We start from the raw sequence: 17,875 nt of genomic DNA, 5'->3' as shown, positions 1-17,875 counted from the left end.
AAAAGAGGAAAATCAGGGGCGAGAAATTGTCCTTACCGAGCGGAAAGAAAAAACGGACGAGGAGGAGGAAGAGGAGGGGAGACAGCCTGACAGCGGCGGTGCGACTAGGGACAAATCTGTACAGGAAGTTGTCCAGCAAGTGGCGCCCAGGGCTAGAAAGAACGTGGGGTACATCATGCAGAAACTGCTGGATTCCGACGGGGCGGTACATTGGACCCAGTCGGGTGAACTCATCATCAGAGATAGACCCATTAAAGGTTCCCATATTTTAGATTTGATGAAAACTTTATCGCAGCCTAAATCCCAGACCGTCGAATATCCTAAAGGCTGGGAACCCTTTTTAAACGTGATATCTGAATTAAACATACCCCTCACGAGCGTGGGTAACATCCAAGCTAGGAAAGCCCTAAGCCATCTTAAAGATTACGGCGGAAGGGGTCCCCCGCCACCCTCCTCCCCTCCTGTGAAACAGAAGCTCGGGAGACGTAGAAAACGTATTGCGGACGACTCGCCACCCCCGCTCGCGGGAACCCCTCACACGCCGCGAGATTCCTCCCCCGAATATCGTTTATGGCCTATAAAGGGTACTCCTTATGCTCCGTGGATAGATTACAGCGATTAAGTGTTTTATATACATGTGGGAAAAAAATTAAAACGCCTGTAACGCGGTCACGAGTGTCTGGCTGCAGAAGGGGCCTGACAGCGCCTGTCCTCTGTCAAGCCCCTTCCACTCACAAGCCCCTACGTCATTTCCGTTAAAACGACAGATTATCCGGAAATTCCGAGGTGACGATCTCCCGTTCAAACATGGCTGCCTCCATGAACACGCTGTTGTGTGTTGTTGCTTCATATTTCAGCAGATTTGGAGTGAGATTATTTTTCCAAGAGACAAACAAACAATCCGTCCTGTGGACAAATCAGTCTTGACAACCCCCAATACGTAATTTCTGTTTAAACGATGGAATCCGTCTCAAACCTGAACAATATAGTTGTACATATGTGTGTGAATAAATGTAGTGCTGCTGAATGTGTTATTGTGAGACATCAGACTATAGCTAATATGCACTTTTAATCATTATTTTCTTGTGCCATATTTATGCCGTCAAATATTGTACTTTAATACTGTCATTATTATTCGTTATTCCGTATTCGTTATACGGAAACTTTTAAGTCATAATCTAACATTTTGTGCGTTATAGGTTATTGACAAAACGTATTTGTTTTACCCAAGATATGTGCGAATAACATCATTTTAATAACGTTGTCTAGAGTCCAGTGTTCCAACATAGATTTAGAGTCTAGTGTGCCTAAATAGCTAATTAGAACTTTCTTACCGTGTATTACACTATATATGATACATTAATACATACCTCAATATTATGTAAACATATCACGAAGTCAGTCATTTAATTAAAAAAATATATATATATATATTTTTTAATTACATTGTGAAGACAATAATATAATGTGAAGTTGAAATAGTTGTATAATTTCCTAATTTAAATAAACGTTTGCCAGTAAAAAGTTGTGCTTTGGTAGTGGCCATAATACAATATTTTTACTATGTTAAACAATTTTTTTCTAAGGAGCCGATGAGAATTAAATTTCTACAAGAAAAACTACTATTCTAGTTCTAATTCTAATTCTATTCAAACCCAACAGGATGTCAACACAATACAGTATAAAACACTTAAATATATGAACTACTTTATAAAATGACTATATACAAATAACAGATCTTTGAAAATATACAATAATTTACAGTACTGCAATCAGTGATTAAGAATTTTTCACTAAAACAGATGCATATATATGACTAATATATAAAATAACTGACATCAGATGCGGAGAAGCAGATGAAGGGAGCCGTGAATGCCAATAAACAGGGTTTAATCAGGGTAAAAAGGGAATAACAGGGAACAAGGCACGTAGCAACAATGACAGATCTGGGGAATGAACTAGAAAACAAACAAATACACAAGACAAACAAGATCAAACAGGAAAGCTGGTAACAAGCGGGATTCAGATGAGGTAAATGAGGTGGGCGTGGTCCACATGAGGTCTGAACGATCGGTTGTGACAATAACAATGTACTGTACAGTGAACCTACTACACTAAACAACAAAACACGATTAAGCCCTTGTCGGCTGTGTTTTCTAAAAACAAATGCATGTCTTGAACATTTGAAAACTGAAATAAAAAGGGATACACGATGGTATCTCTCTCTTCTTCAGTGTAATATTCAGTATTTTTAAGTTTCTCCAGTGATCTAATCACATCACCATCCTCCATTCTGAGGATTCTGGGAAGGACCACAGGAGACTCAAAGAGTTCATGGTGATCTTGGTACCATTTTCTTGCAGTTTTCAGGTCTGTCATTACTTTTGGCTCCTATAGTGGATTACACAAAGTACAGTTTGTTGAAACAGCTTAAAATATGCAATAATACAAATGTTAATAAAAATGTTCTAAAAATAAAGTAGATACATACTTCAGAGTGTGGGAGAGATAAAGTTTCCTCCTGGGTTGTCATGGACTCCTCTTCAGACTAAGTTTCAAAAAACCTTGCTTGTCATTACAGTAAGCAGAAATTGATACATAAACCCAGATATACATAAAGTCAAGTTCAAACTAATCTGGGAAGGCTCTAGGTTCCTCCTTGGCAATCTGAACACTGGGTCAGTCTCTCCTCGCAGAAGAGCATGAGCTTCTGCTGTCCAGTGAGCAAATCTTTTTCCATGTCTTACAGTAACAAATTTCCCTTAACTTTGTTCATTAATTGAGTACAACAGCTAGACAATATTATAAAAATAATGTTTTTTGAGGCAAACATAACTATACCTTTCCAGTGTTAAATTCTCCAAAAGAAGAATACACCACCATTTTCTAATCTGAGGCATGTCATCCTAAATAAAAACAAAATATTATAAAATAAAATAACAAATAAAATAAAATTTACATAGGAATCATGGGAATCAACTTACAACTGTGTAGTCAAAAGGGGCATCAACAGCAATGTATAGACAAGCCTGGGACACAAAAGAACAAAAATTAATGAACAAGCAGAGCCTTTAAACTGTTTTTAAAGTGTTTTTCTCATGAAACTTGTCATAGAGTACATAGTGTTCTGAGGAACCAGTAACTGGGTGGCCATTAGGCTCAGGGAACTCAAGACTCTCTATAAGCCATGGAAGTGACACCTGAAGTTTTTTCATCTCAGCTGACTGAATGTTCTCCACAGTAGGCTGTGCCACTCTTCCTTCAAATGGATGAAAAGGCAAGATGGCTGGTAACCTCAAGTTAGTATGTGTAGCTAGCCCACGGGCAAAATCATATACACACACATTTGGAAAGTGCTTCCAGGAAAGAAGCAAATCTGCAAAGTCCCTTGGACTCTCTGCTCTAAGGTTGAATTTTAAGCTGTACACAATTCCATGTGGACACACAATGACTGACCATCCACCTGAAAACACAAAATGAAACAACATAATGTATGCAAAAACTGTCTATTAAAAATGACTTTCATAAACTGCCAACTCTACTCACCAGAAGCGCCCCAGATCTTCTGAAATACTTTGTCATATGTCTGTCTCGTTTTCATCTCCTCCCTTAGTCTGATAACAAGGTCAGTATGGGACCCTTTGAAACAAACGTTACAGGCCTTGCACAATTTTCGGACAGTGCTCACCTGGAAGAATTATACATCATTACATTATTTAAGAATAGTAATATGAAATTACCAAATTAATCATAAATCATTAACATGTAAAAGATTATATATATATATTTATATATATATATATATATATATATATATATATATATATTACATATTTTATGTTTTACTGGGGGCGGCATGGTGGTACAGTGGTTAGCACTGTTGCCTCACACCTCTGGGACCCAAGTTTGAATCTCCACTGGGGTCACGTGTGCGGAGTTTGCATGTTCTCCCCATGTCGTCGTGGGGTTTCCTCCGGGTGCTCCGGTTTCCCCCCACAGTCCAAAAACATGCTGAGGCTAATTGGACTTGCTAAATTGCCCATAGGTGTGCCTGTGTGAATGAATGGTGTGTGAGTGTGCCCTGCGATGGGCTGGCCCCCCATCCTGGGTTGTTCCCTGCCTCGTGCCCATTGCTTCCGGGATAGGCTCCAGACCCCCCACGACCCAGTAGGATAAGCGGTTTGGAAAATGGATTGATGGATATATTTTACTGTTTTCCAGTAATTACTTACTTTTTGTTTCATCAATTCATCAACCAGCCGATCTTCAGATACAAGTGTAAGTGCCACTTCAGTAGATGACTTGACACCTGACATTTTCTCATGTTCTGTGTTGAGTACTTTGTCACTTTTCCTGGTCATTGGCCCTATCCAAGGTGCCCAGAATTCATAATTTGGTTTAACAGCACAAGGGTTCTGTGCCTGACCTATTACAAAACAAGATACAATGTCATCCAGCGCAAAAAAACACAGATTACCAGATTACAGGAAAATAGTGTCATATTGACTTACTGGGAACAAAGCCAGAAGAAATCATCTCTAAATTGATAGCATCCCAGAAATCCACAATGCTTTGCTCACCAGTATAGCTGACAGGTGGATCTTTGAGATCACTGACTGATAAAAGACAGACAAAGTGATAAGATACTTTTTTTTAAAGTAATTTCAGTATTTACTAAACCGTTGACTTAAACATAACTCAATTACCAGCCAAATTAAAAACAGCCTTTTTATGCAGGTCCATCACCACAACAGAAGGCCAGTAGCTACACAGAACACAAGCATATGTGCAATCTGTGCTGGTTAGTGCCTCAAAGTGGCAGTAGGCATGCAAAATCCTGTCTGTCGGTGGAAACTGTTTTTTCCGCAAATTTTGCAGAGTATCGATAGCCCTTGAAACAGAAATGTGGTTCTGAAACGAAAAGAAAACAATGATGTGATATTTCAAAGCCACAGTGCAACAAAAAAATCCTCTTCACACAGATTTACCTGAAGACTGTGTCTTAAATAAAGACATAGTTCAAGGCTCAACACAAGATGATCATCAAAGTTATGAAGTCCATCTTGCCACTCCTGATAACGGTAAGTCATCTGACACTCAGGACATCTCTTAAAGTAGGTTGAAATATCTAAAAAAAAAAAAAAATTTAAAAAACAATATAGCTGTAAGAAACACAAAGTAAAACAGTATTTAAGAAGAATAGAATTAATTTCATACACTTACTTTCAGCAATTCCAAGGGTTGTTACTATTTTGGCCATATTTGTAATATTCACTGGCATGTCAAACTTTGGACTGCTTGAGCAAAGGACACATGAAGTCTCCGCTGGAATTAAATCTGATGGGTAGTCTGATGGTGGTTTTGCAGTTGTGTCCTCTGGAAGACTTGCTGGAATTTTTTTTCTTTCATAAATGTATTTCACTGCCCTCTTCAAGTCCTCTGTTGCCTGTTCCTGTTTGGACTGTGAAGCTGTGTCAGGCTTTGAATCCAACTGAGTTCTGAACAAGTTCCTGTTAATTTGAAAGATGTGCCACTTTGCAATGTTCTTATGAGGACATGACATATGTGGCTTAGCACATGGACAATGCCACGTGTTGTTCTTCATACTGAACGTAACCATCATTCTTCCAAGGCGACTGAAATATGTTGTGGAGTCATGGATGGATAAACAAATATAAGACTTTGACCCACCAAGATCAACAAGGACAGAAAAAGGTGCTCCAGCTTTCAATGCTAACCTTTGTCTCTTCAAGCACACTGCCTTCTTTGCTGCTGCAAAGAACTTGCATGCAACCATTTCATCCAAAACTCTTGCATGTAGAATCTCTTCCTCCGCTACTTCTGTGCAGTATTCCAGTGAACGTATGTGGTGGCACTCACTGAACACAAGACGACTCCTGCGTACTAATAGCTGATATTGCCAGCATTCCTCCAGTTCACACATTACCTCATGTTTGTTGGCCTTAATTTTTTTTTAACATGAATAGGTGTTGAAAATCCATGTCCTGACTTTTGAACTGCAGCAATACCATTTTTTGTATCAACACAAACACTGGCAAAATGTGACTGCCTATTCACATCTCTTGGTGTGCATAAATGCTTCCTAGTAATGTGAGTATGTAGATTCTTTTTATGTAACAGCAGTGAACAGTGTGGACATTTCACCTTTACTGGTTTTCTGAATGAGGGCAGATGGGAAGGTTCTACTTCTTTCTTTAGTTGAGGGAAACATTGATCCCCTTCAGGCTGTGGAGAGGAAGATTTTGCTTGTTGAAGCAATGGAATGGGAGGTAAGGCTGTCTGAAGTAAGCATGAGGACTCAGTCTTTTTGGTCACACCGCTGCACTTTTCCAGGTGCTCCACAAAAGTGTTTCTTTTAATCACTGTCTCACTGCACCTAGGGCAGTGGAAATGACCATCCTTTCTACAAGGTAGCGTGCATCTGCAAATTCTTAAGTCTGCAAGAACAAAAACACTGGTTTTAATTGTTTATGTCCAATATAATTTATCACTTCAAATAAAAAGATAGTACATGAACTTACTTTGGAAAAACACTGCATTTTTTATATGCACATCCAGGTGGATCTTTAGTCTGTTCAGCTTCGCTGGCCTAAAGTTAGGACAAAGCGGGCAATGATACAGGCGGCAGCATGTGCTGCATCTGATTATTTCTGGTAGGGCACCATGACTTAGAATTGAAGGATGCATCTGTAATATTAAAAACAACATAATTACTGAGCAATTATGAAAAAAAATACACAATTATAACCACATCTTTAAATTTGTTCACCATGATGAATTAGGTCAAAATGAGATCTTTTATCAGCTAGTGGTCCTTTGAGATACAGTTAGTCCTTTAAAATATACTATTACCTGTTGAAATATTGCACACATCACCAACCCCACTTTAGTGATACTCTAAATTGAGTTAGATATAAAAATGTTCATATTGAACTCTACTGCTGGAATTCCGAAACTAATTATAAACTCTCCACGTGATTGCCTTAATACCCGAAACACATGTAACTAATTTGCATCTTGTATTTATATCTATTTTTCCTCGTCTTGTTATTCTTGTTTCTTTAGGTTAAAATTTGCGGTTTTTATATATTATTTATATGTATATTTTAAGTGCCTTTTCTTGTACTGTGTAAAGCTGGAGTCACGTCGTCTTGTCTCTCTATATACTTGTATATACAGTAGCTGAGATGACTATAAAGTTTACTTTGTCTTTAGCTGACTTTTTTATGTGACCGAGCACTACTCTTAGGACTTTTTTAAGGTAAACATGAGTTGCCTGAGGTAAGGCGATGAGTTCGACACACGCGTATTTCGATGAGATAATTAATTTTTAAATAGTTAAGCCATACATTCCACGACTTCAGAATTATCCGCAAGCACAAGATTGATTCTTAAGGTACACACGTATTTCAATGTAATAATAAATTTTTAAATAGTTTAGCCATACATACCACGACTTCGGAATTATCCGCATGACAAGATGGATTCTTACAGCTCGCGACAAGTAGGAGTCTGTCGTTCGAACGGAAATGACGTAGGGGCTTGAGAGTGGAATGGGCCTGACAGAGGACACGCGCTGTCAGGCCCTTCTGCAGCCAGATGCCTCTCAACGCGGTGGTTAATAAAATGATAAATTTATTGAATAAAAGGTGTCACGATTTTATTTTTTCCCCAACATTAATCCAACATTTTTTTATTTATTTTTTTAAACATTAATCTAACATAACAAATTTTTTTACCCCAACATTAATCTAACAACCATAACTATTTTTTATTTTTTTTTACCCCAACATTAATCTAACAACCATAACTATTTTTTTTTATATTTTTTTACCCCAACATTAATCTAACAACCATAACAATCTTTAAATAGTTTTAAGGAACATACATTTTGCGGCTTTGAAAGTTTATCGACGTTAACACGGCTAATACACTAATATTTCTTGATAAACTCGGATACTAGAGCGTCGTTTTTCCTCAAGTCGTCAGAGTACAACATCATAGTCTCTTGAAATGAAAGTCCCTTGAAACGGTGGTAGAAGAAAAAGGCGACGTGGGCCCCGCACGTGGAAGGAAAGTCGTATTGAACTTGACGCGTGTTATACCTTATTTCGGTAGCGTGCCTCCCCAAGAAGCGCATAAAACTCTTTGGGTAGTAAGGGGAATCTGGGGGATAACCGTAAGAATCAAAGAAGGATGCTTTGCCCTCTTGGGGCTCCAAAATTATCCCGACCCAGTGTTCACCCTCTCTATTCTGGTCGTGTGTGTTCACGACCAGAAAAGCGGGCCTGCTCTCTATCCTGGTGGGTAATAAATCGCTAGGCCACACGCCTCCAAAAGCTTCCCCCACCAGGGAGCGTAAAAGGCATTCCAGCTGGTGACTGTTCATGATGGAGACGACGATTAAAAGTCCACTAAAACCTGTCTCTTGGCGTTTACTTCAATCACGCTGTCGAAGCAGGCGTAGACGATGAGACTCATGGTTCGAGGTAGCGGGGCTCTGAACCTTAAATCCAGACGGCACGTGCCGCTGACGACAGGTGACAGGGCACCGCCGTCCAGCTTGTCGTCTCGGGAGAGATTGAGAGCAAATAGCGAGTATCCGTTTTCAAAATCCTCGCGGTTAATGCATAAGGGCGAATCCCTTAAATGCCTGTTTGTAGCCAGAAAAAGGTTGTAAAACTCTCTGACCGACTGCCTCGCGTTAAAATCGGGCTGGAACGGTTTGCTGGGTATGTGACGGCCGTTGACGGAGAGGCTCAGAAATTCCAGGTCACAATGCTGAAACCCGAACGGGTTTCTGTTTCGCGTGCCCACGAACGCGCCGTGGTCCACGATCCCCAAAACGATGTAGCGAGGTAAGTTGCCCAGGAAGAGCTTGTCCTGCGGGCAGACCCGCGATTGTGCGGGGAGCGTATAATTTTTAATGACTACCCTGCTTATAGGGTACAGGGCGTTTGCTTTCATGGGAGAAAACAGGGCTCTTGCGCCACTGTTTCATCAGACGGCGCGGGTGGCGAGTCGTCTTGAGCAGAGTAATCCGCATCGTTTTCATTATTAGCGTTGTTGATAATGTCTATTTCATTTAATAAGGCTTCAGGTATAGCCGGTGGTGCTGTTGCCCCGTCCATACCTGCTGATTCAGGTCTCTTGTAGATTTTCGGTCAGCGCAGTCTCTCTTGTACATAGAAAAAAAAGAGAATACCTATTATTAGAATGTTATTTTTTAATTGAATAGCCTTTATATCACACGAATAAAAGAAATAATATACTCACCGGGTAAGGCCTCGATGAAACTTGTGGCTCTTTGGCTGGCACGTAGGGTAAGGTATTGATGAAACTTGCGCCTCTAGGGCTCGATGGTGATAAAACCGCTTGGCGGTTTTCTTGGACTAGCTTCTTTTACCAAAAGAGGAAAACTATGCAAGCGTTGCACATAGGGTAAGACAATTATGAAACTTGCGGCTCTAGGGGTCGATGATGATACCTTCTTTACCAAAAGAGGAAAACCCCCAGCTGGACCTAATAATTAAAAAAAATCTGCGGATGGTTTTTATGTTCGGCGCCTCGTTTCTCTTTTAACCCATATATGTACTTGTGCAGATAACGGTCATACATGAAAGGCGGAATTTTACTGGGAGCCAACGTGCCCAACTTGATGTGTGGGCCACGCGGATCACCTAGCGGGGGTGTACAAAAGTGCGGCCCCATACACTTGGCCTACGCTGATGTAATACACACTCTTGCGTGAGGAAAAAAACACATACACGTTCAATAAAACCGCCAAGCGCTTTTATTGGACTACCTTCTTTACCAAAGGAGGAAAACTATGCGGGCGGTTTTATTGCACGTCAGACCCTCCGCCTCCTCCTCCTCCTCCTCCTCTCATTCTTTGCTCCAACTTTATCATTTTCTCCCAGAGTCTCTCAGAGTTTCTCACAGACTCGCGCAGCAGCACGGCTCTCAGCTCACCGGCATCGCTCTCTCCGCGGATTATCCAAGGCCGTGGGGACCTTACTGCAGTACCGCAATAGACACAGCGTTCTAAGTCCTTTGCGGATTCTCCAAAGCCCGGGACCTTACCACGGTACCGCAACACCAGACACACCGTACGCTCACGCTCCATCAGGTAACCCACCCCCACTCAGCCCCCGGCGGCGGCGTCCGACCAAAAACCCCGCCTCACACTAGTAAGCACTCTCCTCAATATAAAAATATATATAGATATATATATATATATATATAATTCTTAAAATAATAACTTAGTAAATTAATACACACTCATAACCACTCTCCTCAATATCATTTAAAATACATAGATAATTAAAAATAATAATAAGTTAAAATAATAATAATAATTTATAATAGTAATTTAAAAAATAATAAATAATAATTAAAAATAAATAATTAAATAAAATATTAAATAAATAAATTATTAAATCCAACTCCCGTGACGTCACATCGTACCATCACAACCAAGCCCTGCCCCCACCCCCGCCCCCGCCCCCCAAGTGAACTTTTCCCCAGTGACCTTTTGACCCGACCTGTCAAAGATGGAAGCGGTATTCCATCTCTCTCTAGTGATGTATAGGAACAGAGTTAAAAGACAGTAGAAGACAGTAAACCGTTCTGTTTCAGTGGTTATATTTAAGGAATGTCACATTAGTAAATTCACACTTTATATGAACATCTGAAATGGGCAGAGACAAAATCGGCAGTACAGGCACACCGATTTCTTTGAAACTCCTTTTTCCTTCAGCACCCTCTTACTGCAAAACCTCAATCCAAAGTATTCCATGTTGTTCATCTCTGTGTAACTGTGGTCCATTAAAAGAAGGTGATGCTGCCTGAACCACCAGCCAAGGCTGGGAGGAAAGGGAGGAACACTAGTAAAATGAAGGAAGAAAAGCAGCCCACCCTATCTCATGGTCACGGATACAAAAGTCAGGGAGTGTTATGAAGAAGACACCACACTTAAGACCATTTGTTTTATGCAGTGAATTACACCAGAGAGAGCTTTTGCATTTCAGCTGTGTTACGTAACATTCCTCAGCCTTCAGATTTTTCCACAGATTGCAGGACATAATTTAGGGTGCCAAACAAAACAGCGGAACTGCAGTTGTCAGGTTTCCCGGGTAGTGATGGGCAGATAAGTGGGCAGGAGGCAGGGAAAGACAAGGCAGGCAGGTGGAATACAGGGAAAACTGGGGATTTATTAAGGGAAAGAAGGCTACGGGCAGGACAGATCAACGGTAGTAACATCAATGACGGACAAATTTGTTTAATTCATTTTAATCCAAAAGTATACAACAACTAAATAAATCAACAATAATAAAACGAATAAAACCATTCCGACAGCTGCTAGTTTTTATTATGTATCAGACTATTGCTTGCCTTCGGCATTCCTGGTGTAATTACCTGCATAAATGTTTGACAGGAAATCTAATGAGTTTCCTTTTCCTCAGAGACAAATAGCACCGAGTCTGTGCCGTCAAGCTGCTTGTGTGACCAAATAAAGCTTCAGACATAACTTGTTATCTGTGAGTAAACCTTACCTCTATCACTTCAGTATTAATAAAGGTTTATAAACAGGACTCTACGGCGATCTGTCACTTTGAATTCCAGTGGTTTTTATAAGGCAACCTATATTGTCACACCCTGCCAGTCCTGTCCTCGTGTGTGCCCCTCGTTAACCTCGTGTGGAATCCCCTTGTCATCAGCTGTTGTGAGTTGGTTTTCATTAGTTCTGTGTATTTAAGTCCACGTCAGAGTTTGTTTCACTAGTCCTGTCATTGCATTATTATGACTATTCTGTCCCGTATGCCTCTCTGTGTGCCCATTAAAACTCTTACCTTGTGCCTCTAATAAATACCCGCGGCTTCCTGCCTGTTACAAAGTTTTCGATCCAAGCTGCTACAGTTCCGAAAATCCGTGCAGCTTTGAGCTTAAGCAAGAGCCATTTGTGGGGGACAACATCAAAGACCTCCTGGAAAGCTAAGTAGATGACATCATAGGCCTTTTTGTGATCAATTTCTCTTGTAGCTCCCTTAAAGAACTCCAACAGATTAGTCAAACAGAACCTTCCTCACCTGAATCCATGTTGGTTATCCCTCAGAATGTTACTTACCATTTTCACTTGGATTATAGCTTCCATTATTTTTTCCAGTTAAACTGATTGGCCTATAGTTTGCTGGATTACTTCGATCCCCTTTTTTGAATATGGGTGTTATATTAGCATGCTTCCAATCAGAAGGTACCACACCAGCAGATAAGGATTTCTGGAATAATAAAGTTAAAGGTCGGCTAATAATATTCCTCATCTCCTTTAAAACTGCAGGCAAGATGCCATCTATTTATTTTGAGCTTAGCTAGGCTTAGTACCACATCAGCCTCAGTTATACATATATTGGTCATAGACGACATTTGTTGGGGAATGAGGGGTTCAGATATGACCTTTCCATCAGTGAAAATCCCCTGCAACTCACGCAAGAAAGTCTGAAAAAAGGGAAATGTCTGTTCTGTCTTTACAACCCACACTGGTTTCCAATTTTTGTGCATAGCTCAGCAAGAGTACTGCTGTATCCTGAAAGAAGAGTTGTATACCATGCAGAAGATAGAGGAGAGAAGGGAGAGGGTCTTGGCAAAGGTTATTTGGGTGTTTTAGTACGAGAGGGGGATATAGGGCTGTCGGAACAAACAGGTACGCTTCGGTCTCTTCAGGAATATTAAAAGCATGAAATATAAAGCGAGACAAAATCATGAAATCTTATAAGCAATAGTAAGTAGTCCCTTTAATGATTACAAAATTATGGAATATCAGACAAAATTACGAAATATCATAAGCATTGCTAAGTAGTCCTGTCATGAAGAGTGAAGACGACTGTTGGTGTCGGGAGTGGTGGGCGGCGAGTGCCACCTTGCGGACCGCGTAGGAACTGTAGTTTTGAGTTTTAGCACCCTGCTTGTTCAGTCCAAGAGCCGTACGTTTGTATTTGGTTAACGTTTGCTCCCTTAACTGTAATCCTTTATTATGTTTATGATTTAAGTTCTGCATTTTAAGTATGTTTAAATACCTTATTTATGAAGGATGGCATAACATTGTGTTCTTAGTGCAGTTAGCCCATGCTAAGTCGGCTGCAGAGCTATTGTGCTAACTCATTTAAATATTGTTTAAATATAAAAGGCTGTTAATTTATCATTCCGGAACGAGATAATTGCTGTTATTTGGCGGTGTGTGATGTTTACCGGGAGTTCAATTTGGTTGTTGCAGAACCACACGTATATTCCCACGAAAGCAAGTTGCTGTTGTTAATAAAGGCTGGTGGAAAGACGGACTGATGCATTCTGACCGATGCACACTCAGGGCTCATAACGCCATAAGCAAGCAACATTAATAGGCGGCACCTCCTTCTTCACAAGTACCTCTAATGATTAAAATGCATCAGCAGCTGCAAAGCTATTCACAATCGGACGTGCCATCATCACCCACCTTCACACACGGACTGGGGAGCCCCTTTCAGTCCTGGCAGGAGCCCAACACTGAGTCCTGATAAGTGCCAGGCGATGCACGCTCTATCCCACGGCTAAGCTCCGGTTAGTACTGAGTTCTCCCCCTTCCTTTAGGCCACTTTAAAAAAAATTGGTTCTTGTCCCCTCCCGACCCGCCGAAATGCCTCCGATCCGAATTTTTAAAAATTTTTTATTTCGTAAAAATCGCATGGAAAACGCCCAAGAATGACGAAATTTGAATTTCCCGTGCATTCCACATCGACGATTGTCGATTCGGAACCCTCGGCGCAGATGCCTTTTCCAGCCATTTTGTTTACACTTACTTTGAGTAGGGAAATTCTCGGATGTTTTCAAGAGGGTCCAGCTGCAGAAGACGGTAGAGTGGAGCTCCACAGGAAATATGTCATCTCCACAGGAAACACGTGATCTTTAAGAACGTAAAGTGGGGCTAATCTTTACGACGTAAAGTGGGGGTCCACAGGAAACACGCGATCTACACTGTGTTTGTACCAAGAGAGAGTCTGGACTAAGTCTTCGAACCTGAAGTAAGTTAAGCGACGCGACAAACATATAAAAATAATATCGTGTGCACACAATATTTGAGTCTAACGTTATGTTGCTTGACGAGCTGTTTTAGCACTTGTCATATAGAGCTGGCTTTCCATGAAAACGTTTAATGTTTACTTTTAAAAAAAATTTATTTTTGCTCGTTTTGCTGCAAAGTCTTATTAACCATCTGACAGTTACGTGTATTTAGTTAGAAGCCGTAGGCGCAGTAATCCTTACACTTTGTATTGTGTTTTCTGATATTACAGTTGCCATTACATTAAAAGGAACATTGTTTTATAAACCAAATTGTAAACATGGATCCCCGTTTAAAAGCGGCTTTGCTTTTTCAAGGTATGTTGCATCCGATTTCATGCGCAGTGAGTTTGTTGATTTTTACTACATATTTTCAATAATCTTTATAACAAATTCTTTTAATAATTTCACTAGCATGACAAGTAGATAGTAATAAGCATTGTTTTTAATAAACATCGTTTGTTGATCTCTGTGGTTTGTCTCAGGTTTTCAGTTTATTTTAGAGGCTTTTAATATTTTACTTAGACCTTTTTCATATGCATGCTATCAGTATGGAATAAATTGCTTAAATATAATTTCATTCAGTTGATTTATACTAGTATATTTTTGCTTACAGACAAAATTATACGGCGGTGCACACTACCATGCCGGGACAAGGTACATTGTCACCCGGACTTGGCTTCCTCCCTACAACTGTGAGCCACTTCAATCCCTTTCTGTAAGTACAAATTTTCCTGGGTGATTATTATTTAGAACTAGTGTAAGAGTACTTCATGTAAAATATTGATCTCCATTTCAGAATGATGCAGAGAGGAAGGACATTATTGTGTTCCCACTATGGACTCCTGGGCATTTTTAGCTTTGTGTATGTAGGAGCACATCAATACCATACAATACACTTAACCGAATAAAAGCCCAAAAGTCTGAGGATGTTAGGATTTTAAGATTTTATTGTAATTGTGTCAGTTACATCTTGGTACAGCTTTAATTTACACATTTTAAGCCATGGGCAACTACTGTGAATCATTGACTGACTGTTATTGCAATGGCATTGCTTAACACCTTGAGTAACTGTCTCTTAGGTGATGAAGCCAGGTATAAAAGAAATGTTCTTTCTCGACTCATGATGTGCTAAGAAAAGGACATGATTTGGTGGCCACCAATATGTGTCACTCTTGAGGTCAATTTTCTGTTTATGTTAGTGTGCAGGAACCTGTTCAGTGTTCCAGGTTAAGTACATTTTAGATCACGTTCTGATCTATTTTGTGTTCAGCATGTCTTCAGTTTATTCAGTGAATTCACATGCTTACTTGACAGACCTGTACTGTGGAGTACAGCCTTTTGATTAAAAGGTGATACATCAGATGTTAAATCAGATATTTAAATAATAGTATTAAAATACCTAGAAGATGAGTTCTGACAGTAGAATTGGTTTATCCGATATAGTTACCAAATTATGTCATTAAATTGTCGTTATAATTGGGCAGTGCAGTTCAGTCTGAATAAATGTGTCAGCTAAATGCTGTAAATGTTAAAATATGATGAAACAGAAATTACAGAACTTCTGTAGAGGTTGATCAAGACTAAGCATATGAATGTACTTTCGGGTCAGTCCATGCCAAATCAACCAGGGGCTCCATGGGCATCATTCCTGATTTTGATGAAAACTTGGTATTTAAAATTTGATCCTTATAGAGAACACTGAAAATTCCCCAAGTTTTATTGAAAAATTCTGATGCAGTCCAAAGTTATGGCCCTTTCAAATTTGGGTGCCACGCCCCTTTTTTGCACTCACGAATTACGCATGTAATTTGTAAGGGTTTTCAAGAGACCATATGTTCGCTTCTAAGCATGCTAGAGAGCTGAAAATTGCTCTCCTGGTATACTTTTCCCTGCTCTTTCAGAATCTGGCATTAAAATTAAACTTCAAAGCTATGGACTTTCAAAAATCAGTTTTTGGTTCACTTTGGACTGCATCTGAATTTTTCAATAAAACTTGGGGAATTTTCAGTGTTCTCTATAAGGATCAAAATACCAAGCATGGAACTTTTCTGGACATTGGTTGATTTGGCACGGACTGACCCTTTCACATTTTGCTAATTGTGTACAGGCTGTGTTTTTAAGCCTGTTTATAAAGAGCATGCTGCTTCAGCATTAACAGTTAACAGTTGTTAACAATTAATACTTTATTTGTACTAGCAGTAATTTCTGTATGTTATATCTTAAAATAACAGGAAGCTTGCAGAGAATATCAGTCCAGGGGAGTGGTCTGAAATGAATGGCTTTGAGTTGGAGCATGTGATCATGTGTGTGATTTATATAGAGATTTTCTAATACAGGTATATTGATGAAATGTGATTAAAGAGTGTTTTATCCCATTGTGATAATAAAGGGGTTTCCAAGCCAAGACAAGACTTTGAGGTTGACTGTGGCATCTACATGTTGATGGTAAGATTCGTCATTCAGATATTTTTGGACTGTCAAGATGCTTTTGAGAATAAGTCATGAACATTGACATTTATTTTTTAATTGACAGTCTGCTTTATATGTGGTGCTGGATGCTCCCTTTTATTACACCATAGTAAGTAGCTCTTTTTAGAGAGCAATAAAGTATGTGTGCAAAGAAGTCACTAAATGACACTAAATTGATTTTTAATAGTTAGACATGCCGAAATTGCGAAAATGGTGGTGCCTGCTGCTAATGGAAAACTTTGATCTCCGAAGGTCAGTGTGTGTGTAACTGTTAAGTTTGACTGAAAAATGAAATTAAAGACACATTATTAATATCAGTATTTCTCCATTATAAGTTATGGGAAGGTATTTGCACACTGGACAATGGAATCAGAGGCTGTGCTGAGAGGTGAACATGCACCTGTATTCAGACTAAGAAAGCGCAAATCCGTGGAACTTAGCCTGGTCAGTGCACACTTTAAACCTTACTTTTAGCAGTAAATTGTTTTACTTCTGAAAAAGTGTTATAATAATGTTTCTTCCTATGCTTCTGACAGAAACCAGCAGAAGGGATGTGCTGGATGGAGACAACATAGAATCCAAGGAGCCATTCCTCTTTGGTTTTCAGGTCCAAGAGGACATGGAATTATTTTTACAGGCCTGTGTTGACCAGCGGGGCCTTCGGGTTAATGCTGTCTGTTATAAGAATGATTAAATTACTGGCACATGAGTGTGTTGATTATTATTTTTTTATTTCATCCTGTTTGTTGTTGCCTTCTAAATAAATTTAACAGTTTATTAAATATAATTATTACATGTCGATCATCATTTATACAACTAGTGTATGTATGTGTGTGTGTATATATATATATATATATATATATATATATATATATATTATTTTCTATATATATATTATTTTCTATATATATGTGTATGTTTATAACACTTAAGATATCTTATGACTTTATATGTATATATACGCCCGGCTTGTCCGATCCTCGTTTGTGCCACGCCCCCTGATTATGCTTCCCTGATCTTGCCCAGCTGTGTCCGATTATATTCGCTCAGTCCTGTCTATTTCAGTCCATGTCTTGCCTTAGTTGATTGTCCGTCATTGATGTTACTGATGTTTGTTGATGTCAGTGCCTGCGTTTTGCCCCCTTTGGTCCTGCCCGTCAATAAATCCCCGTTTTTCCCCGTATTCCGCCTGCCTGCTTCCTGCCCACTCGTCTGCCCGTGCGATCACCCGCTTCACCTACGATCGCAACCACCGATCTTGACATACATATACACATATATAAACTTTTCT

At 39.6% G+C, this 17,875-nt stretch overlaps 1 protein-coding gene and 1 long non-coding RNA gene across 7 annotated transcripts; one reads left to right on the top strand and one right to left on the bottom strand.

The window, feature by feature from the left end:
- Positions 1–1,873: 1,873 nt before the first annotated feature.
- Positions 1,874–7,556, bottom strand: LOC125721144 (HMG domain-containing protein 3-like). Of its 6 annotated transcripts, none has more exons than XM_048997162.1 (12): positions 7,473–7,556; positions 6,543–6,708; positions 5,224–6,458; positions 4,989–5,128; positions 4,707–4,911; positions 4,512–4,616; positions 4,233–4,426; positions 3,547–3,688; positions 3,201–3,463; positions 2,985–3,029; positions 2,492–2,548; positions 1,874–2,391 (listed from the first exon to the last, which is right to left on the bottom strand). In XM_048997162.1, exons 3-12 carry the CDS (start codon positions 5,942–5,944, stop codon positions 2,110–2,112), a joined length of 2,154 nt encoding a protein of 717 aa, XP_048853119.1. In that variant the 5' UTR covers positions 5,945–6,458; positions 6,543–6,708; positions 7,473–7,556; the 3' UTR covers positions 1,874–2,109. The 6 variants fall into 6 exon arrangements, 5 of the variants coding, with proteins under 5 accessions (XP_048853119.1, XP_048853124.1, XP_048853121.1 ...); XM_048997164.1 differs by lacking the exon at positions 1,874–2,391 and adding an exon at positions 2,842–2,906; XR_007385699.1 differs by lacking the exons at positions 1,874–2,391; positions 3,201–3,463 and adding an exon at positions 2,842–2,906.
- Positions 7,557–13,867: 6,311 nt separating this feature from the next.
- Positions 13,868–15,905, top strand: LOC125721202 (uncharacterized). Its single transcript, XR_007385713.1, has 3 exons — positions 13,868–14,075; positions 14,346–14,430; positions 14,729–15,905. It is a non-coding gene; the product is annotated as an uncharacterized LOC125721202 (long non-coding RNA).
- The last annotated feature ends 1,970 nt before the right edge of the window (positions 15,906–17,875 follow it).

The sequence above is a fragment of the Brienomyrus brachyistius genome, unplaced genomic scaffold (genome assembly GCF_023856365.1).
Source record: "Brienomyrus brachyistius isolate T26 unplaced genomic scaffold, BBRACH_0.4 scaffold32, whole genome shotgun sequence".
In the NCBI taxonomy this organism is placed as follows: domain Eukaryota; kingdom Metazoa; phylum Chordata; class Actinopteri; order Osteoglossiformes; family Mormyridae; genus Brienomyrus; species Brienomyrus brachyistius.
This window is presented reverse-complemented; position numbering and strand designations above follow the sequence as displayed.

Excerpts from the sequence above, each read along its gene's own strand:
- LOC125721144 (XM_048997162.1), bottom strand. The coding sequence starts at position 5,944 with ATGTGTGAACTGGAGGAATGCTGGCAATATCAGCTATTAGTACGCAGG. Across the intron at positions 5,129-5,223 it reads AACCCTTGGAATTGCTGAAA|ATATTTCAACCTACTTTAAG; the intron begins GTAAGTGTATGA and ends TTTTTTTTTTAG. Across the intron at positions 3,030-3,200 it reads CTGAGATGAAAAAACTTCAG|GCTTGTCTATACATTGCTGT; the intron begins GTGTCACTTCCA and ends TTTGTGTCCCAG.